Source organism: Aquarana catesbeiana, linkage group LG02 (genome assembly GCF_042186555.1).
Source record: "Aquarana catesbeiana isolate 2022-GZ linkage group LG02, ASM4218655v1, whole genome shotgun sequence".
NCBI lineage: Eukaryota > Metazoa > Chordata > Amphibia > Anura > Ranidae > Aquarana > Aquarana catesbeiana.
Genome location: NC_133325.1, coordinates 524,764,848 through 524,788,514, shown reverse-complemented (window position 1 = coordinate 524,788,514; position 23,667 = coordinate 524,764,848). Strand labels below are relative to the sequence as shown.

Genomic DNA, 23,667 nt, shown 5'->3' with positions numbered 1-23,667 from the left:
CTCAACCCCAAAACTAACAAAGTAGTTTCAAACCCAAAGGACATAGCAGACGCATTTAGCGGTTACTACGAAGCTTTGTACAACCTTAAAGATGACCCAGATACCTCTCAACCATCTGACAACTTAATCTCAGAATTTTTGGCATCAATTCACCTACCAAAAGTGTCCCAAACAGAGATATCTATGCTTAATTTGCCATTTACTGTCCCTGAAATCAAAAAAACAATTAGGAATATGCCTCACAAAAAATCACCAGGTCCTGACGGATACTCATCCGAATACTACCAATTGTTCCATGAACTTTCTCCATACCTAAAGTAAGTCTTTGAGGCCGCAATGTCCAATGCTTCATTCCCAAAAGAAATGTTAACAGCAACTATCATAACATTGCCAAAACCCGGTAAAGAGCCTTCAGCCCCACAAAATTCCAGACCCATACCTTTGTTAAATGTCGATGTTAAACTATATGCCAAAATAATTGCCAACAGATTATCCTCCCTATTACCAAGGCTCATTAACCAGGATCAGGTGGGTTTCGTGTCAGGTCAGCAAGCAAACAACGTCACAAGGAGAATGTTAAACATACTCCATCTAGCGGAAAAATCGAGAAGGCCTTCTCTGCTCCTCACTCTGGATGCAGAGAAGGCCTTTGACAGAGTACACTAGGGATATCTATCAAAGGTTCTGGAGAAATTTGGCTTGACAGGCCCGATCCAACAGGCTATTCTAGCATCGTACTCCTCCCCATCTGTGTTTACAGAGGGCAGGTTCTCAAGGAATTTCCAGATAACTAATGGAACAAGACAGGGGTGCCCGCTGTCTCCATTAATTTTTGCTATGGTCATGGAACCGCTAGCAGAAAAGATCAGGAATAACACATTGATTCAAGGTATCCCATCACAGGATTAACAACATAAAATATCACTCTTTGCAGATGATGTTATACTAACTCTGTCTGACCCATATAACTTCTTATCTGCAGCACACAAGACACTTTTGCAATTTAGCAAAGTAGCACACTATAAGGTCACCTCATCTAAGTCTAACATTCTAGGAATAGCAATAGACAACTCCACCAAAGCCAATATGCAAAAGGACTTCCCATACCCACGGTCCCCCAAATCCATATCCTACTTAGGAATTCAACTGACTTCCCCTATCGCTAACTTGTTCCAAATTAATTACCAACCCTTACTATCTGAATTCCAAAAGGATATTACTAGGTACCAGAAATTCTATCTTTCATGGAATGGCCGCCTAGCAGCATATAAAATGCTTCTACTACCTAAAATAGTATACCTCTTCAGGGCTCTCCCGATTCCCATACCACCATCCTTTCTCTCCTCCGTGCAAAAACAAATGACCAATTTCATATGAGCAGGCAAAAGAGCTAGATTTCCTGCTCAAATGCAAGGAAAACACAAAACTGCGGGTGGACTGGGTGTTCCAATACTTAAAGATTATTACACAGCAGCAATTCTAGATCAGCTTAGAAACTGGTTCGACCAAAAAGAAATTAAACCTTGGTGCCAGTTAGAACAGGCATGGCTACACCCTAAATCTCTGAGGTCCCTTATACACGCACATAAGTTACAACAACAACTTACAACAAATTAATCTCCTGACAGACCACCCCACCATACTAGCATCATTGCAAGCATGGACTTATATGAAAGAAACTTCCAGCTCAAATACCCATAGTATGAGCGTCTCTATTCCATTAGAAACACATATGACTGATCCCAAATATATTCCTGACCTAATAGCTAAAAAAAGGCATACCCCTCTTACAAGACCTTATGCAAGGTGACAAACTAATGTCCTTCAAGAACATAAAAACCAAGTTTGACATACCCCCTTCGGAGTTCCTCACAAATTATCTACAAATTTCCTCATGGCACCGACAACTAAATGCGACAGACTCCCCAATTCCTCCAGTCCTAGATCTAAAGGTATCTCCCAGATGTATGAACTAATCAATGCCAAAAGAACCTTCCTCAAATTTAATCCTTTAATTAAATGGGAAAAAGACATAGGCAAGATCTTCACGGATAAACAATGGCTATTGGCAATTAAATGTAATCATCAGTTCTTGAGATGCTCTAGCTACGAGGAACTGGCAGTTAAACTTCTAGCAAGGTGGCACTTCACCCCATACATAGCAGCCAAATTCTCGGATGCTAACTCTAATTTATGCTGGAGGGGCTGCGATCAGGTGGGGACACTGGCCCATATGGTGTGGGCGTGCCCCCATCTCCGCAGCTTCTGGACGGGAGTGTTCAAATTGATCGTGAAGACCACTGGGGTCTTCAAAAAACCCTCCATGGAGAAAGCAATTCTGAGCATTAACATGTCAGAATACCCAATCTCTGTCAGATCAATAGTGATGCAAATCTTATTTGCTGCCAGGTCCCTGCTGCTGAGTAAATGGAACACTAATGAGGTTCCAACTGTGACAGAACTTTCCGAAAAACTCAATACTGTATCAGAATATGAAAAGATATTAGCATTTAAAGATGGTATGAGCGCAAAATACTTCTCTAACTGGTCTATGTGGAACTCCTTAAACCAGTCTAGAACATAATCCTGTATCATGTAACACCATTTAGTACTCCCCCTTCCTTTCCTTCTTTTTCCCTTCCCCTTAACTGAGTTAAAGGTGACATGTTTTAGAACACCACAATTGTGAAACTATTATACATAAAGTTTTGTTGTATTAAGGTATAATTGTCCTAAATTTCTACATAAATGTGTAAAATTCGTATGAAGCAGACGAATCTTTGTTAGTGTGATGGTACTGGATTTAGTTTTGGAACTTAAACAACAATCGAAGAATATATACATTTTGCCTGCGATCTGCATTCACCAATTGTACATTCAAGTATACTTCAAAACTCTATTTTTATGTACCATGCATTATTTTCAATAAAAAAATACCGTATTTATCGGCGTATAACATGCACAGGCATATAAAACGCACATTCATTTTAAGAGGGAAGTTTCAGGAAAAAAACTTAAATTTTAAATAAGGAACTTTGAAGCAAAATTAAGGTCAGTGCCCATCTGCAGTCTCTCTATTGCCATCAATGCAGCTTGATCAATGCCCATCTGCAGCCTCACAAGTGCCATCAATGCAGCCTCATCAGTCCACATCAATGCAGCCTCACAAGTGCTATCAATGCAGCAGCCTCACAATTGCCATCAATGTAGCATCCTCAATATTGCCATCAATGCAGCAGCCGCACCATTGCCATGAATGCAGCAGCCGCACCATTGCCATGAATGCAGCAGCCGCACCATTGCCATGAATGCAGCAGCCGCACCATTGCCATGAATGCAGCAGCCGCACCATTGCCATGAATGCAGCAGCCTCACAAGTGCCATCAATGCAGCAGCCTCACCATTACCATCAATGCAGCAGCCTCACCATTGCCATCAATGTAGCAGCCTCACCATTGCCATCAATGCAGCAGCCTCACCATTGCCATCAATGCAGCAGCCTCACCATTGCCTTCAATGCAGCAGCCTCACCGTTGCCTTCAATGCAGCAGCCTCACCGTTGCCTTCAATGCAGCAGCCTCACCGTTGCCTTCAATGCAGCAGCCTCACCGTTGCCTTCAATGCAGCAGCCTCACAGTTGCCTTCAATGCAGCAGCCTCACAGTTGCCTTCAATGCAGCAGCCTCGCCATTGCCATGAATGTAGCAGCCTCACCATTGCCATCAGTGCAGCCTGATTGATGTCCATCTGCAGCCTAAAAGGGACAGGGAGGGGGGCGGGACGAGTACCGAAAGATTACATACAGTGAGAATCTCCATAACAGTGGTCCAATGGTGGCCCAGGAGACGGCACTTCCTATTACAGAGGTCGCCAACAGGAGATTCTCACTGTATGTAATCTGACGGCGCTTGTCCCGCAAATCACATTCTTCATGTCCTATAATGGATATGCTAACTCAGTGTGGCTGACATTCATGATGGACTTCAAACAGGTCATCCTTTCTTTATCTCAGTTACAAACTAGTAATTACAAAAGTTTAAATAGCCTTGTTTGTGCTTTCAGTTCATGCTACTGGAGTGGCAAGAATGCTATTTCTGCCAAAGAACAACAGGTATTTCCAGTAATTGCTGAAAATATATTAGACTTTTGTTTTTCAGTTGAGGTATCTTTTAAGTTGCTCACTTTTTTTCTACTTTCACCATGAACTGGAATTTGAAAAAAGATGTGCTGAATTTATTCAAATGTGACTCACTAATCTCTCTGTAAATTTAGGTTCAGATTAAATTAATGTTACATCAGCATAAGAGCTATAGGGTTCTCGACTTACCTACAGGTTCACCGTTAGTTTTTCATCTAGGAATTGTGTACTGCACCTATCCATCTAATTTGTTTGGTCATTAATTTGTTGATTGTGAAAAATGCCTGCTTGAGATACAGAAACACCCACTGCATGTTACCTGCTGCCTTTCACAAACACCACTCTGTGCTGGAAATGTGTGTGATGGGTAAAAGTTACTTTCCTGTCGCATCTCATGGCAGCATACACCTATGGGTTGTGGCTCCGCCCCCGCAACCTGATAGGACCACGTAGCTATTAAAGTCTGAGAGAGCCCCTGCCCCAGCATTCTCCTTTTTTTCCTCACCTGTCAAGGACCGAAACATGCATCCCTTACCTAAACATTCACCCCAGCCAGGTTCTAGCCTCTCCTGGGTGGAAGTCCTATCCTGTACAGCCTCTAAATGAGCTTAATGGAAGGAGCCCCACTCTGATGGTCTCAGGGGTATGTTACAATGCATTACAAACCTTAAACAGGTTTATGGATCGCAGCGGTCTCCAGCTCCTTTCAGTGCACCTGTGGGTAACTTCCCCTCTTGTCTGTCTCCATAGCTCCAGCTTGTCCCCCCTCCGCTCTCTGTGCCTAGCGCCGAGCGTCCCAGCTCCTCGCACATGCGCAAACAGCGGTATCTCGTCAGGGCATCCCACTTTCCAGCTTCCAAAATGGCGTCGGAGGCCTCGGAGCGCATCTGAGCATGCGCGAGCTCATCACTCTCTTACTATCTCCACGCCCAGGTAAGATCTCTGTTTTTTTTCTTTGCTTGTTACTATCTGCTATCCCATGTATGCTAAGCCACCTATATATTATAGGTTGATTCATCACCTTTCATGGAGACCGCTGCCCAGGTAGACCATCGCCAGCCTACTAGGTAAGAGGGGATGATGGGTAAGTATGAAGAAAGCGAAAAAAGAGAGCCCTCACTAATGCTGTTTAAATTGAACAGCCCCACCAGGTCTTCCAGATCGTCACATTCAAGACGAGGGGAGCCTTCAAGAAGGAGCCGCTCAAGCCACAGGCAGAGTCGCTCAGAGCGTGGCAGAAGTCGCTCAAGTCGCAGAAGCCGCTCAAGTCGCAGGAGGAGCAGATCAAGTCGCAGAAGAAGCCGATCAAGATCAAGGCATAGTCGCTCCCACCACAAGAAATCCCCTGCGCGCAAGAAATCTCCTGTCACCCAGCCTTCCCGTCCACCCGGGAACTCCTGCTGGATTTGCGGTGCTACAGCACTTCCAGACAAACTAGCCTGTCACACGTGCTTCATTGAGGCAACTAAGGACAGAGAAACAGAGGCAAGAGAACCAATCGAACCATCACCACAAGTCACAGGGCCAGAGGCCAGCAGACCTATACAAAATACCTCATCCACTGCCCCATCATCATCAAAGACGTCAGACCCTCTGTCTGATACTGATGATCTAGAGGCATCCACCGGCTTCGACTTTTCACTGATCGATCCATTCGTGAAGTCAGTAAAAGAGGCGATCGACTGGGTGGAGGAAAAAGAAACTCCTCAAAAAGTGAGGAAATACTTTCCTAATCTTAAAAAAGACCCAGAGAACTTCCCGTTCATTGAGGAACTTGAGGATCTAATTAAGGATGAGTGGCAAAAGCCAGAGAAAAAAACTAGCCTCAGCAACAGATTAGCAAAGCTCTATCCACTTAAAGAGCCTAACGTTAACCCACTAATATTTCCTCCAGTGGTCGACTCCTCTCTAATGCGCCTCGCTAGGCACGTAACACTCCCAATAGAGGATGCAGTCACATTCAAAGACGTTCTGGATAGAAAGATCGATCTGGATCTTAAGAGAACCTACCTCTCGGCAGGTGGCGCTTGCAGGCCAGCAATAGCATTGGCTGCTGTCAGTAAGGCTATCTCAAGCTGGTCCACGATGGCCGAGAAGCTGGTGTCAGAAGGAGTGGAACAAGAGAAAGTTATCTCAGCCCTCCAAGAACTTAGTCTTGCAGGCGACTGGACTCGGCTATTTCTAAAGTCACTGGAGGAAAATCGGGACTCATCCCTTCAGATAGGAGGCCCAGACAGCAGAGACCACCGGTTTCTAGAAGAAATCTGCCAGATAAATACAGAGAGGCAAGATCCTACAGGCCTGGGAAAGAGTATAGGAGGAACTGGAAGAATCCCCAGTCATCATTCCTCAAGCTCCAAAAGTCTAAGACCCCTGCCACAGGGGAACAAAAGTCTTTTTGAAGGTGCGTCCGCCCAACCAGCTTTAGTGGGGGCCAGACTCATGAGTTTCAAGCAGGCCTGGGCGGATACAATAAAGGACCCATGGACGATAGACACTGTCCAGTTCGGGCACAAATGGAAATTCAAGACACGGGCTCCAAGAGACCAATTCTTTGTAACCAGATTACCAGCATCTCGGGAAAAAAGGATGCTACTGACAAGATACGTCCAAGACCTGTTACAAAAGGAAGCCATAGTGGAAGTTCCAATATCCCAAAGGTCAACGGGATTCTACTCCCCGTTGTTCCTGGTGAAGAAGAAATCAGGGGATCTACGCCCTGTCTTAGATCTAAAGAATCTCAATCGCTCAATCTTAGTCGAGACATTCAAGATGGAGAGCCTCCAGTCAATTCTTCGGGACATGAACATTGGGGATTGGATGCTTTCCGTCGATTTACAAGACGCCTATCTGCACGTCCCCATTCACATCTCATTCCAAAAGTTTCTCCGCTTTGCGGTAGGTCTCCATCATTTTCAATTCCGAAGTCTCCTGTTCGGGATCTCCACCGCTCCAAGGACATTCACAAAAATCTTACTGCCAGTAATAGCCTTACTAAGAGAACAAGGATTGAGAGTCCATCATTACCTGGACGACATCCTTTTGCTAGCAGACAATCAGGATTCCCTTCTACTGCATCGATCCATTCTGATTACTACCCTACAAAACTTCAGCTGGATCATAAACTGGGGGAAAAGCAATCTGCAGCCCACTCAGAGAATGATATTCCTGGGGGCGGAACTAGACACCCGTCTCAATACGGTAGAACTTCCGCGGGAAAAAATTCCCAGTCTCATTCAGAAGGCGAGAAAGTTATTAGCCTCTACCACACTACCAGCCCGGGAGTACCTCAGCATACTGGGGTCATTCTCAGCAACCATCCCAATGGTACAATGGGCCCAATGGAACACCAGACCTCTGCAAGCATCACTGTTAAAACAATGGAACGGGGTATCATTGTCTCAGCCAATCATAATCCAGAAAGAAATAAAACAATCACTCTGGTGGTGGACCAGATTGGAAAATCTGAAGAGATGCAGGCATATAGTCCCTCTTCCTCAGGAAATAATCACTTCAGACGCCAGCCTGAAGGGCTGGGGGGCACACTACCGCCATCACGCAGTCCAGGGCCTTTGGACATTCAGAACACAGAACGTGGTTTCAAATATATTGGAGATGAAAGCAGCATTCCAAGCTCTGTTAGCCTTCAGCCCCATCCTCAGGGGGAAAGAGGTCCTGCTAAAATTGGACAACAGAGTGGCAGTTGCCTATATCAACAGGCAGGGGGGCACCAGGAGTCGCTCCATGATGCAGGAAGTCCGTCCAGTCTTCGAGTGGGCACAGCTGAACCTGTCGGGATTAATGGCAACGTATGTTCCAGGAGTCCAAAATCAACTAGCCGACTCTCTAAGTCGGACCTTTGTATCAAACAACGAGTGGGCCTTAAGTCACCAAGCCTTTACCCTCATAACCCAAACCTGGGGGATACCGGATATAGACCTGGCGGCAACACCGGTCAACACGAAATGCCAGAGATATCTAGCCAGAATTCCTTTCCCATCGGCAGAAGGCACGGATTGCCTACAACACGACTGGAACTTCCGCTTGGGGTACATCTTTCCGCCAACGCCACTCATTCCGAGATTCTTACTCAGACTCAAGAGGTCGAAAGCCACAGTGTTAGCAGTCCTCCCATTTTGGCCGAGACGACCATGGTTTACGACGCTCCTCCAATTGAGCACAGCAGAACCACTGACACTTCCAATGACAGCGGATATACTGTCGCAGGGGCAACTCCTTCACCCATTTCCGGAGAGGCTGCATCTAACAGCATGGAGATTGAAAGGACTAGGTTCTTAGTCCAAGGTTGCTCCCAGAAAGTGATAGACACTCTCCTTCAGGCCAGAAAATCCACGACCAATAAAACCTATAAAAGGGTCTGGGAGAGTTTTCTCTTAATCGCACAACAGCAATCCTGGAACCCGGCATCTCCATCAGTTGCTCAGATCCTCGAGTTTCTCCAGCTAGGTCTAGATAAAGGTCTTAGGTCTAGTACCCTGAAGGTACATGTATCAGCCCTATCCGCTATGACAGGAGTGAAATGGGCTCAAGAACCTCTCATCATCCAGTTTCAGAAGGCTTGCCTAAAGTTGAGGCCACCTAGGAAACCTTCCTTCCCGACATGGGATCTTTCAGTAGTGTTGGAAGCCTTATCCCATGAGCCATTTTTTCCGTTAGAGAATGTTTCCCTGTGGGACCTAACTCTCAAAGTCACTTTCCTAATAGCAATTACATCAGCTAAGAGGGTATCGGAAATTCAGGCCTTACAGGCTAAGGAACCATACTTGATGTTCTATCCAGACAAAGTAGTCTTAAAACCATCGGATCGCTTCATCCCGAAAGTGTCATCATCTTTCCACTTTAACCAAGAACTATGTCTCCCCACCCTCTCCACAGAACAGGGTGATCCACATCCGCTTGACATAAAGTCTAATATCCAGGCCTACCTCTTGGCAACCAGCAATTTGAGGAAGACAGAGGACCTACTGGTCATTCCTCATGGGTTTAGAAGAGGACAAGCAGCAACCTCTCGCACCATCGCAGCATGGTTGGTGAAGATCATTAAGAGAGCTTACGCATCTAACAACGCACAAGTACCTGAGGGCTTAAGGGCACACTCCACAAGGGCAATGGCGACCTCCTGGGCGGCCTACTGCAGGGTATCAGCCGAAATCATCTGCAAAGCAGCCACTTGGTCTTCAAAAACCACCTTTATTTCTCATTATAAAGTGGACTCCGCCAGATTGTCCACGGTAGAATTTGGGAGAGCAATTATTCAGGCTAACTCCTCAATACCTTCTAAATAAAAAACTTATCTTTTGCTCATACCCACCCAGTTTGCGAGTTATTCCCCATAGGTGTATGCTGCCATGATGCGACAGGAAAACGGAAAATTGTATACTCACCTTTCCGTAATTTTCCTTTTCTGTCGCATCTCATGGCAGCATACAAATGCCCACCCACCTGAGGTGAGGTATATATACACGGAGAATGCTGGGGCAGGGGCTCTCTCAGACTTTAATAGCTACGCGGTCCTATCAGGTTGCGGGGGCGGAGCCACAACCCATAGGTGTATGCTGCCATGAGATGCGACAGGAAAGGAAAATTACGGAAAGGTGAGTATACAATTTTCCATTTTTAGCACAATAAATGCTGGACTATATAATACATGAAACAACTGAAAGTAGATTCCTGTTCAAATACTTGCACTAAGGGTTGGTTCACACCAGATGCAGTCCAGTGCATTTGTATTCTGCATTAAAAACAAGTGGTGCACTGAAATGAAAATTTTGGTGCCAAAACAGAAACTGAAAATTCAGGATGCTCTTGGCCAAGAACCCGAAATGATCAGTTTTAAAAAAAATGTTTTTAAATGTAATTAATGTGGCTAGTGTTTTTGCATTGAAGTCAATGGGACGTGATTTTGCATTGAAGTCACTAGGGGGGGAGGTTTGCATTAAAGTCATTGGGACACGATTTTGCATTGAAGGGCGATTTGGCATTGAAGTCATGGAGAGGCAGCATGCCATTATCGGCACCTTTTTTGTTTTCTATCGACAAAACCCCAATAAACCAGGTTTTCGACCAATAGTTTTCGGTGGCCAATACATCAGTGCATTCCCATTAAAAATGCAAGGACAGTGTTTAACATGGATTGCAATGGCCCTAGTTCACACCAATGCAGTGAGTTCCAGTGCAGTCAAAAAAAGTAGAACATGTTGCATTTTTTCTTGTATGGAACATGCGCCAGAATGCACATGTCCCCATTTGAGAAGAAGAAAAAAAAAAGAGGGGGAAAAAGCACACTGGAATGCATCAAAAATGTGCACACAGAAATGCATCCAGAATGACGAAATTGTGCTGTGGACCGGTTCGAAGTAGGCTGTCACTGTTGACCTCCTTCTGCAAATGCTAGCAAATGGACATGGACTTTGCCCAAAATATGTTTCCATGTGTTGTGATACACTGCACCTTGTAATGAAATCATTGCAACCTAAATCAAGTACTATCTGGGTATCATACTGACCTGTACAAGCTGTGGTAAGTAATCCAAAAGCTCTGCATCAGATATGGAATCAATCCACTGCACAGCTGTACGTCTCACTTCTTGATCTGGAAATCTAATAAAAGGAAAAAAAAAAGAAGGGAGGGGTTTAAACAATTAAAATGTTTGCAAATATTAACTGGCTTTATTTTGTATTAGTGCTAACATCGCTGTAGTGCGTTTTAACATTTCTCTCTATCCACATATAAAAAGTGCTGGATTCTTCACTAACAATATTATTAATAAGTTTAAGACAATATATATGTTCAGCTGCTTGACATGTACAATGACAAAAGATATATGCATTCATGTGTTAGAATATGGGTGTCAACAATGTTTAAATTGCAGGGTGCCAGTCATGCAGTAAGAGGGTCACATATATCAGCCCTCAAATTTTTCACTCGCCTACTTGCATTTTGTGAGTGGAAAATGAGGGCTGGTGAGGAGCTGGGCTGCCTGGGAGCGGGGGGGGGGAGCACCGACGGTGGGCGGGGTTGATCAGGAGCCGTTCTCCCAGCGATCACCTAGGGGGGAAGAGAGCATGGAGGTAGAGGAGAGCCGCAGGATCACAGAGCACGGACAGCCCGCTGTAACAGCTTACATAACAATTGCCTTCACTCTGCTCACCGTCATACACAGCCCCGCCTCCTCCTAAATCCCGCGCCTGTGATAGACAGAACGCGGGTCCAATGCTGGGATGCGTTCTGTCTATCACAGGCGTGGGGTTAGGAGGAGGGGGGGCTGTGTGTGATGGCCAGCAGAGAGAAGGCAATTGTAATGTAAGCTTTTCCAGCGTGCTATCCCACTCTGTGATCCCGTGGCTTTCCTCTTCCTCCAGTCATGATCAGGCCGCCCTCTCTCATCCTCTGCCCAGACGAGGCTGCAATGATGGGCACAGTGAGGGTGCAATGATGGGCACAGTGTGACTGCAATGGTGGGAACAGTGAGGCTGCAATGGTGGGCACCACTGTGCCTGCAATGGTGGGCACAGGTGAGGCTGCAATGGTGGACACAGGTGAGGCTGCATTGGTGGGCACTGGTGAGGCTGTGCTGAGTGAGGGGCACTGATAAAGTTGTTGTTAATATTTATTTTTGTAACTCAATTATGCATAAAACATTTAAGTGTCATTTCATGAGATAATTTATGAGGGTGTGTTTAGGAGCAGAATTAGGGGCGGGGCAGGGTAGGGGTTGGGTGGGGCAACTGGTGGCGAGTAACCCTTGAGGCCTGACTAGTAGCTCAGGACTTGAAATTTTGAGCCCTGACATATATATTGCTAACAGCAGCCACTGTTGGGTGCCAAGCTACTCAAAGCATGCAGTGAAACTCCCCAAACCTTTCCCCCAAATCCCACATCATACACTGCAACACGTGTTCCTCAGAGGCCAATAGAAAGGCATGTTTTGTGGCACACGGTGAAGAGATTGTTCAACTTTGCCAACAGAGCATAAAGTAGCTTTATTGTGGGGAATTTAACAAAACATTAGCGGTATCTGGAGCAGTTGTGCATGGTAACTATTCAGCTTGTTAAATTTTGAAAATGAAAGATGACTGGTTGCCATGCATGCCTGCTCCAGATACTGTCTGGCAAAGTCTTTGGAAATTCCCCTCACTGTCTATACATCTATCCCATTTCCACTAGCGAGAGCTGGCTTTTTGGGAACTTGTAACCCCAGAGGTGGTACATGGGTTTTCCTGATCATGTGGTCAATGTGACTGGCTGTCACAGTGATCATGTCATCAGCAAACCTGAAAACTATGGGTATTGAAAGCATCTCCAGGTGTCTGCAGTTCAAAGAATCCTGAAAGCTACAGAAAAGTAAATATCAACCAGAACTTGTATGGTTTTGCCATGGCAGGTTTTTATTGCTGTCTGTGCACCGACTGGGAGACCATCCCTTGACTTTGAAAATATTTCCTCAAACTTCTCAGGGGTGAGAGGTGAGGGAAACAGGCAAAAAAAACCTGACAGGGATTTTAACGTTTACCAAAACTGAAAAAAGGTTGGATCCTGATACATTTAACTTAGCGAAAGTGGTGGTGAGTGGAGTGCCTAGTTCACTACCAATTAGTACCTACACACAAAACCTTTTCCCCTTTTTAAAGGAATGGTTACACAGCTGTAAATATAAATGCCTTTCTTTTTTGCTGTAACTGGGATAAATCTAGCAGCAAGGGAGCTTCAAAACAATTTAATGAAAGAAGAAGATGATCACATTTTTATAGATGCATTTTAGCTCATGCATAGTTAAAACTAGATAATAAATGTAACTAAAATATATAACAAATAGAATTAGCAGTGCTATCACATACGTGGCATGAAGCAGCCCCAGAGCATCTTGATGTTTCATTTGAGTCCAATTGTCCAGTAAGCCATATATATCTGGCAAGCATGCCCATTGCCAGCTAGGTGCACTGGCCAGCACCAAGGGAAGAGAGCTGAATTCAGAATAGCAGTAATAGCGCATTTCCCACAATCGTTTTTTATCCACATCTGTCAGCCTAGAATATAACAAAGCAATACAATGTGACTGATTATATAATAGAAAATGTAGACAAATGACAGAAACAAATAAACAGCTTATTATGGTTTTTTTTTACAGCACCAATAATGCAAACTTTCACAATCAGTCCACATGCTGTACCAACCCACAACACATACAGGTGCATCTCAAAAAATTTGATTATCAAAAAGTTAATTTATTTTAGTAATTAAATTAAAAAAGTAAAACTCATATATTATATAGATACATTACACACAGAGTGATCTATTTCAAGCATTTCTTTCTTAATGTTGATGATTATGGCTTAAAGCTAGTAAAAACACAAAATTCAGTATCTCAGAAAATTAGAATGTTGTGAAAAAATTCAATATTGTAGACTCATGGTGTCACACTCTAATCAACTAATTACCTCAAAACACTTGTAAAGGTTTCTGGAGCCTTTAAATTGTCTCTAAGGCTGGTTCAGTAGGTTACACAATCATGGGGAAGACTGCTGACTTGACAGTTGTCCAGAAGACAGTCATTGATACCCTCCAGAAGGAGGGTAAGTCCCATATCATTGCTAAAGAAGTTGGCTGTTCACAGAGTGCTGTATCCAAGCATATTAATGGAAAGTTGAGTGGAAGGAAAAAGTGTGGTAGAAAAAAAGTGCACAAGCAACAGGGATAACCGCTGCCTTGAGAGGATTTTGAAGCAACGCCCATTTAAGAATTTGGGGGAGATTCAGGAGTGGACTATGGCTGGTGTCAGTGCTTCAAGAGCCACCACACAGATGTATCCAGGACATGGGCTACAACTGTTGCATTCCTTGTATCAAGCCACTCCTGAACCAGAGACAACGTCAGAAGCGTCTTACCAGTGCTAAGGAGAAAAAGGACTGGATTGTTTGCTCAGTGGTCCAAAGTCCTCTTTTCGGAATGAAAGTACATTTTGCATTTAATTTGGAACTCAAGGTCCCAGAGTCTGGAGGAAGAGTAGAGAGGCACAAAATCAAAATTGCATGAGGCCCAGTGTGAAGTTTCCACAGTCAGTGATGATTTGGGGAGCCATTTAATCTGCTGGGGTTGGTCCACTGTGTTTTATCATGTCCAAAGTCAGTGCAGCCCTGTAAAAAGAAATTATAGAGCACTTCATGCTTCCCTCTGCTGACCAGCTTTATGGAGATGCTGATTTAATTCTCCAGCAGGACTTGGCACCTGCCCATACTGCCAAAAGTACCAATACCTGGTTTAATGATCATGAAATTACTGTGCTTGATTGGCCAGCAAACTCGCCTGACCTAAACCCCATAGAGAGCCTGTGGGGTATTGTCAAGAAGAAGATGAGAGACACCAGACCCAATAATGCAGAGGAAATGAAGGCCACTATAAAAGCAACCTGAGCTTCCATAACACCTCACCAGTGCCACAGGCTGATCGCGTCCATGCCACGCCGCATTGGTGCAGTAATTCCTGCAAAAGGAGCCCCAACCAAGTATTGAGTGCATACTATAATCCATGCCATGCCGCATTGGTGCAGTATTTCCTGCAAAAGGAGCCCCGACCAAGTATTGGGTGCATACTATACTGTACATGGACATACTTTTTAGTAAGCCAACATTTCTGTATTAAAAAAACTTTTTTTTATATTGGTCTTATCTAACATTCAAATTTTCTGAGATACTGAATTTTGAGTTTTCACCATCTGTAAGCCATAACCATTAAAAGTAAGAAATGCTTGAAATATATCACTCTGTGTGTAATGGATCTAAAGAATATATGAGTTTCACTTTTTTAATTGAATTACTGAAATAAATGTTTTGATGATATTCTAATATTAGAGATGCACCTGTATATACACTAGCAAAACTACATTTACTGGCTATCAGAAATGCACAATTAGAACACATCTGTATCAGCATTACGTCCCAAAAGTTCTGGATTGCGTGGGACTGTCCCACATTTTCAGCTCAGTTCCACTGTCCTGTGCAAATGCTCTGCCCCCGTACATTGTGCCCACAGTGCATTCATATGCAAACCATAGTGGGGTCTGCATATAACTATAATGATCCTCATGTGATCTGCACAAATGATTTGGTAGTGGGATTTGCAGAAAAATGTTCTATAGTAGCTTCTCCACATGCAAACCCCAACTCTGGTTTATTCATATGCATATGCTGGGGGAGACTATTTCCCATTGAATATCATCCACCAATACATCTATGTGCAATTATAGTCCATCATGCTGAAAAATAAATCCAAGGTCACATTGATCCACAGCATTGGATGTATAAAGAGTGGCACACTGGGAGTGGATTATATGTACTAATACTCTGTAGGTTGGACTTTATATGACATGTTATATGTGTATCTTTTAGGTTTATGATGAAGCAGACCTGTGTTTTAGAAGCATGTCAAACAGATTTTATTTATTCTTGTGTTGCTAGGGCCATTTAAAAAATAAAATAAGTAGTTGTTGCTGACACAAGCACTGGAAATGCCCTTTGTAAGTAGGAAGCTGCCGAACTGCCGTGGGATAAATAGTGCGTACCAAAGCACCACACATACAACCCCCATAACGCTATAGTTTACACACTGAAGCTAGGCAATTGCCTCCAAAAAAGTGCCTTTCTCAGCTGTTGCAGCAGGTAGGCATGTCTATAGGCACCAATCACCCCATAATCAGTGACTACATTGGTTACAGGGCTGTTGAAAAGCAAGGAACTATTGGGGGCCAAGAATGGACCACTGGCCAGCGTTAGTCCATAATGAACAGAAAGTAGTGGCTTGCTGTGTGCTTTCTGAGAGGGCCTGCAGCAAGAAAATTTGCCATGGAGAAGCATGTCCCCCAACAGCATGGACTGGCTGACTTTTGTAAAACAGGCCTGGATCTCCACTGACCATCAAACACCAGCTTCAGATGTAACAGATTACAAATTATAAATTAAAATGCTGCATTATTAAAATCAAGAGAGGCAAGAATTACCACCTACTGGTAACTTTACGTCCTATTCATTCCCTTTGCATGGAAGTGCATGCCTTGAATGTCCAAATTTTCTAGCCAATTCACTTGCTCACAAACTGCCTGACATTACAATTTTTTCACAACTACGGTAAGTATCAGCTGCAAAGCTTCTTAAATAATAAACCCAGGATACCTGGTCTCCCACAGTACAAAGAATATGGAAATGCAATTATTTTAGTAAATATAAACCGCTAAATACCTTTTCTCATTAGCAGTATATAGCAGTCTTGTAACTTCTATCAGTGTCCGGCCCAGCACTGGTTAAAGCTTGTAGGAGGAGTTTTCATTCTCCTCTAAATGTCCTATGAGGCTGCATGACCCCTGACCCTCTTGTCTGGACAGTGCTAATTGGCCCTGTGCTGATCACATTAAAAAAAAAACTATCTTGCAATATACACCAAACTGAGAATGTGCACAGTTCCTCCAAGGCTCTGTACCATCAGCAGATGGATTGGGGACAGTAAAATACGGGGAGGAATAGAGAAGACAGGATCAAACAGCCTTTTTACACAATGCAGATGATTAACCCCTTTGGTTCCACAGTGAGTATAACAAGCATGCTTTACTGCATATACAGACTGGTTTTACTGGTGTGGGTTTAGTAAGAGTTTAAGTGCTCACATACTTTTCTGACAGTGCACAATTCTCTAGACATATTGTCTCAAATGCTGCCCTATAATTTTTATTGCTTGTTCTTCTTAATTTGGGCAGTTCAAGTTGCTCATGTACTGGCCATTTGCTGGTCAACTTTTCTGATTTTCTTTCTGGATAAAACTTGCTTTGTCTCTCCCAATATGGACCCATTCAATCTGCTTACATACTGACCCGTCAGTGAAAAAATGTTTTGGATGCGGTGTCTCAGATGCTGCACTCTAAATTTTTATAGCTTCCTTATTTGGGCTTATTGTATTAGCTTACTTTCAGCCCTGCCACTCATCAATGTCTAATTAAACATATCCGAGGGCTATAGTTTAAATATTTTTGAAAGAATCAGAAATAAGGGGATGGGAGGATGGTTGTGTGAGGCTTGTGGGGTGGTGACGTTTTGATTTTTTTTTCTACCTTTTAAGACAAACAAGGGTGGTGCTGTGAAAAAATAAAATAGAATAAAAAACACAAGAAAAAATGAATCAAACCAAACCATAAAACTTGTGCCAATTCATTTTTTTTTTACCAAGCTGCTTTACCTGCATTTTTAAGATGGTATCTGCCAATGGCTTTTAGATCTGTTGCCGCTGCTACGTCTGTCTGTCAAAGCAGGCTTAGTACCGTCTGATAAAAAAAATATGTGTCACTGCTAAAACTATATCTGAAAAAAAGCCTTATTTCTAATTATTTAGGATTGGGATGTTGCATTTTCATATTTATCTATTCTTCTGAGTGTACTAGTTTCCTACATTCTGCTGGTTAGCTAAATGTCAGTAAATCTCATTTTCTGTTAAATGGGATTTATAGAAATGTTTCCTATTTTGCATTTACTTGCTGAGCCAGCAAGTAAAGATTTAGGTTCCTTTTCACATTCCCTTTGTTCTTTAGTGGGAAACACAGCCTGTTTACAGAACAAAATAGCTCTGGATGCAACTTGCATAAAAAAGTAATGAAAGACTGACCGATAGTTCAGTTTAGGTTTTATACAGACAAAGCCACCACAAAGCAAGCAGTGTTTATTGTGCCGTCTTATTATCAACCCATGTCATGTAATGTGGTGGATCCTCTGTGTCACTAGAGGGTGACAGATGACTTGTAGGCAGAAGAAAACACGAGAGAAAAGTTACAAAGCAGGAGCGGGGTCAGGCAGGCTGGGGTTTAGGGCAGGTGGCAGGCAAATATTGCTAGGGAACAAAGTGAAAGTAAGAGAAGGCAAAGGGAAAAAGCAGTAACTGAGGACAACTCAAGTTTAAGATACCACTCCACACAGCACTAATGTACTAACCAAATTATCTAGTCTATTTAAGGGAAATTACTTATCCTACCTAGAACATACAGAAACCTACAGAGGTTGTTTTGGCCATTGTGTTTATAACAGGAGACGAGGGTGGGGCTTTAAATGAATCACGCGATTGCAAATAAAAATTTATTGGTCAATAGTATTGCACGGTTCACACTAACACAGTTCCCAGTGTTCTGGCGATTTGTGCCGCCGTCGAAAATTGCCCGCGCATGTGCAGATCAGAAGGGCACTCCAGCTGATTTTCCAATCATCTAGCGTGATTTGACCATAGCACATGCACATATCGTAGGAGGCTTTTTTTTGATGAGGGATACAATGACAGCCACAACTGAATGCTATGCAAACAGCGGAGGGACACTGTATTTGTCATACTGTGCCTCACTGTTGCGGGGCGGGTTTAGAGTGTGCCCAAGGTCCGGTTTTGTCTGTGCTGGAGGGCGGGTTTGGTGTGTTGAGCGGTGGGTTTTGCCTGTGTCTAAGGGTGGGTTGAAACACAGAAAAAAACAGCCCTTCAACACACCCACAACCCGCCCTGCAACAGCGAGGCACAATGTGACAACTACGGTGTCCCTCCGCTCTTTGCATTGCTTTCAAATGTGCCCGTCAAATGATATCTCCCGTCAAAAAAAGCCTCCTATGATGTGCGCATGTGCTATGGTGACGTCACTCCAGCTGATTGGGAAATCAGCTGGAATGGCCTTCCGCTCCACGAATGCGCGGGCACTTTTCAACAGAAGGCACAAATCGATTGAACACCGGAAATGATGCCCCCAGGGGCTCCCTGCTCTCAGTGCCATACCCTCAATACACAGCTGTTTTGTAAGCAAACTATAAGGGGGGTCCCCCAGCCTTTTTGGCTTTCTTTTTGATCTAGTTAAAACTATGCAGAAATCTATGCATTATATTACAGACATACAGCATGTGCCTGCTCCTGAAGAGTGGATCAGTCCACAAAATGCATCAAACTTTATAGATGCCGTGTTATATTCCATCATGTGTTTACAAGATCTTTTATGCAAATTTTCTCATATATGAATCATGTGGTTATAGGATTCTACATTAACTTTTTGCAACTATGCAAGTTTTACCCAAACAATATTTAATATGGAATAGAGAATTTATTAGGTTGCAACCCCTCACAACGGTTATGGGCTATTATCAATATATGTATGTATATATATGAATTTTACTGAGATATTTACCTTTAATATGTATTATTTTGCGTTTGATAAAAAATATACATGAATACAAGCTATTGACCAATTTCTTTTCATTTGCAACCTCATGATTCCTTTAAAGTTCCACCCTCCTCTCCTTTTTTCATATACACAGGGATGGAAGTATATGATTCTATTAGATCATTACCTCATTTAAAGTTCCCCAATTTTGCTCTCTTTTTATTGTTTGGAAACAACCGTAAAGCAGAAACAGCTTGTAAAAGGTGGGGACAGTACCCATGTGCTCCAGGGACACCCAAAACTTTATATTGGTCAGAAGTGTTAACCACTATAAAACTGCATTTTTGTACTTGTGTGTAAAATCCATTTCTTGGAATACATCATGGGACACAGAGCAGGCTGTAATCATGACTACCTGGGCTATGCGCCACCTATAGGTGAATGGACACTGGTTGACCAAACAGACAGGAAGTCTCCCCCTACATAAACCATCACACTTCAGGAGCTCCTCAGTTTTAGCAAGCAATAAACAGCAGAAAGAGGGAGGGGGGAGGGACCTCTGTGTTCTGTGATATAAACACAAGAAAAGGGGTTCCCCTAGATGGACTTTACCGGCACTTGCATGATAGAAAAAAGTTTTAGAAATAGAAACTATAATACATCATAAAAAAGTGTATGTTTTATTCAATTAGGAAGATACAAATATTAAAAACAAAGTGAATATCATCAGTAACAAAGCAGTACTAATAGGTAAATACATGAAACAGTCAAGTAATCAGCAATGGTGAAAAAAGACCTCTTTTCAAGCCCGACGCGTTTCGGGGTGTTTAGTGTTTCTAGGGTCCTTCTTCAGGGGCATGATCGAAAAGAGGGGTTCATCTAAATATATTGAAAAAAATATATATAAATAAGACTGTAGGAGTGTAAACAGGGGTCAAATAGTACACAGGTTGTCAGTAGATATCCAATGGGGGGTTTTTAATGATCCAATGATCACCTACCTGGGAAAGTTCCATTAACTGCTTGTGGGAAGAAGTTTAAAAACACAAAGCCACTGAAAAAGAGCAGGGTGTCGGTGGGCAATTTAGGATGTAAAAGGTAATAAGTGCTAATAATAGATGGTATAGGCTGCAAGAAGGTAGGCAGTAATCTCCATATAGGAGTATGGCACTATACCCATCCCGCCCGACCCGGGCATGCGCAAGCCAGAGCGGTAAGCTGAGGTCACAGGAAGGCGCCCCTAAAAATGAAAAAATTAAGGTACCTTAGCAGGAATACAATATATGTAAAGAATCAATGCAAAAATGACAGACCAAAAAAGTGTACAAAGGATATGCATCTATATTTCATATTAGAGTGGTAGCTGTCAAGTATATGCATATAAAAAAAAAAAAACAAAAAAAAAAAACAAAATAGTCAAGGCAGAGTAACAGAGGAGGGGCAGAAATAATGTACAAAAATAATAATGAAAAATAATAATATACTTTATAGAGAGCAGAGGTAATAAAAGTATGTATATATATGATAATTATTGAAGCAAAATTAGTGCATGTTGGAAAAAATGCCTAATTGGAGATATATAATGAGGAAGTATATGTTCAAATGAGTACATATATCCTAAGAGGTTTTTTGGTTAAAGGACTAAAATACTTGAGACAAAAATGGCATCAAGATATTAAATCCATATGTCAAGGACAAATGTGAACCTGAAAAGGCCGTGTGTATAAATTCCCATTAGCCTGCAGGAGATGGAGTATTACCATAGCAGGAAAGGAAGTAGTAACGAGACAAAAGACAATACATTCCTGTAGCCCGAGAGGAATGGGTACTAAGGAGGAGAAGTATAAAGCATCTATAATAATAATCTTTAAGAAGGAGAGGGATGAACAAAAAATGTAAGTAGATGAACATACCTATGAGGGTGAGAGTGTAGACACGGCCAGCCACGCAAACCTGCATCCAGCATGTAGAGCGCTATAGCAGGAAATGAGTGGGGCCTGTTTAAATATATGACAGGCTCCAATCAGCTGGCGTCAATAAGACGCACAGCTGTGTAGTGGAGGCCGTCAGCTGGGACGCCTAATAAAACCTCCCGAAGTGAGGGTGCGCGGCGCCGCCCCTACCGCGCATGCGCGAAAGCGCAATGACGTTGGAGCGACGTCGCGCACACCTGCCCCACCGGCACGGAAGTGCCCCTCCAGCGAACTGGGCATGCTCGCCGGAGTGGCAACATGGAGGCGGTGGGCGTGAGGCGGAGCCAATGCCCAGCAACCTCCCTAAATACCGCCCCAAGGATGTAGGTCTGGGGCGGTTTTCCGTGCCGGGCCACCGCTCTGGCCGCACACGCCTCGGGGGGGGCGGGGAGTGGGAAGGTTAGCCATAAAAAGAAAAACATATGGAAGTGTTTACATCCTAAGTAAGATGGAAAAAATACCACCGAAAAAGGGATATGGAAAAGTCAAAATAATAATATAGACATTTAGGACTACCTAAGACGGTGATAAATTAAAAAATGATGAATAGATGAAAGTTAAACATAAACCCTGCTGAATCTCAGGGGCCTTAATGGAAGTGTATGGAGAGGAAACTGGGACATGTCACAAGACGGTAAAATCTTGAACAAGGGGGGGTGAGCAAAATCGGATGTTGAACAATGTAATAGTGAAGTAAGCAGAAACGGATAGTAAGATCTCTTAATTCAGGACACTATAATAAGTAGAGACACCAACAAAGACATCCAATGAGGAGTCTGGCATAGGGTAACAAAGGACTAAACCACAGGTTGAAATACAATTAATACTAACGCAAAATAGAGAACAGGCAATAGTATATATACAAGCATGAGGGGGTTCCTGGAGGGGAACCAACCCAGCTGATTGTGTGGATCTGATACGTGGTTCCCTATAATAAACCGATCAATATATGAGTGCACAGTAAAAGCACAGAAAAAAAAAAAAAAAAAAGGGGAGAAGCAGGGAGGTATGTATGAGGCCAGACAATCAGCTGGGTGTACAAAGTTAAGTGTGATACCAAAAAATGGGACACAGCAAATGAGGGTACCCGTGATAGAAAATAGATAAAGGGGGGGGGGGAGGGGGGGAGGGGGGGGGGAGGGAAGGGAGAAAGGGAACTGGAAATAGATGAAAGAAGGGAAAGGAATTATTTTTCCATTCCTCCAGAATTGAAGCCTTCTAAAAAGGGTTTAAAGCAAACAGCCTCATTGAGGCCCGGGGGTGTAGTGGCCTTTAATAAATGAATCCATTTTAGTTCTCGCTGGAGTAAAATTTTATTCCAGTCGCCCCCTCTGGGGTTGGGATGTATGCGATCCAAAATTAAAAACTTGATAACGGGAAACTTGCCCCCATGTACCAAGGCCACATGCCGACCCAGGGGGAGATCCGGGTCAGCTGTTTTCATAGACAGAATATGTCTATATGCTCTTCGCCAGAACTCAAGTTTGGTCTTACCTATGTAAAAGCAACCGCAGTTACACTGGAGCAGATAAACCACTCCAGTGGTCCTGCAGTTGGCAAAATGTTTAGGAAAAAAAGTTTTCCCATTAGGGAGGGTAGGGTTTCTCTGGGTCAGCATGTAGCCACAGTAATGGCAAGTACCGCAGGCAAATGTACCCCTGTATTTACAATGAGTTGTTGTTAATCTAAATTCGCTGTTGGTGATTTTGTCCCTAATAGAGGTCGCTCTCCTAAATGTAAAAGCGGGTTTTTCTGGCACTAAATGGCCCAGACTAGGGTCGAGAACCAGTAAGTGCCAGTATCTTTCAATTATTCTTTTAGCTTGCTGGTGTTGTTGATTGTAGGTTGTAATTATACTAAGATGGCGTGGATCTCTTTGTTGTTTAGTAGAATGGAGAAGCGTTAGTCTGGGTTTGTCAATTGCTTTTTTAAAAGCCTTTTTTAGGGATTTGTGAGAGTATCCGCGTATTAGTAGTCTGTCTCGTAAGGCAGCGGCTTCTTTAAGAAAGGTTTCATTATCGGTGCAGTTGCGCTTGATCCTGATGTATTGCGAGTAGGGTATGGAATCAATTAAGGGTTTAGGATGGAAGCTAGCGGCATGTAATATGGTATTGCCAGCCGTGCTTTTTCTAAAAAGCTTCGTAGAAAGCTTGCCTAGTCCATCTTTGAAGACTTCGATGTCTAGGAAGGTTACATGAGTGTTGTTAAAGGACATAGTAAATGTCAAATTGAAGTCATTCTTATTCATCCTGGATATGAACTGCTCGAGTACATCCGGGGGGCCCTCCCAGACGACAAAAATGTCGTCTATATATCGATACCACCCCTGAATATGGCTAGTATATTGGGTGATGTTGTCATCTGAAAGGAGGGTTT

The 23,667-nt window shown here is 43.2% G+C and overlaps 1 protein-coding gene across 4 annotated transcripts in view; it reads right to left on the bottom strand.

Moving 5' to 3' along the window:
- The window catches only part of PIK3C2B (phosphatidylinositol-4-phosphate 3-kinase catalytic subunit type 2 beta), a 1,217,858-nt gene that overhangs the window by 408,986 nt on the left and 785,205 nt on the right, over positions 1 to 23,667 (bottom strand). For all 4 annotated transcript variants that reach the window (XM_073615832.1, XM_073615830.1, XM_073615833.1 and 1 more), the window contains 2 exons: positions 12,996 to 13,184; positions 10,664 to 10,757 (listed from right to left, as the gene is read on the bottom strand). In XM_073615832.1, the coding sequence (XP_073471933.1) occupies positions 10,664 to 10,757; positions 12,996 to 13,184 (283 nt within the window). The remainder of the gene's footprint in view (positions 1 to 10,663; positions 10,758 to 12,995; positions 13,185 to 23,667) is intronic.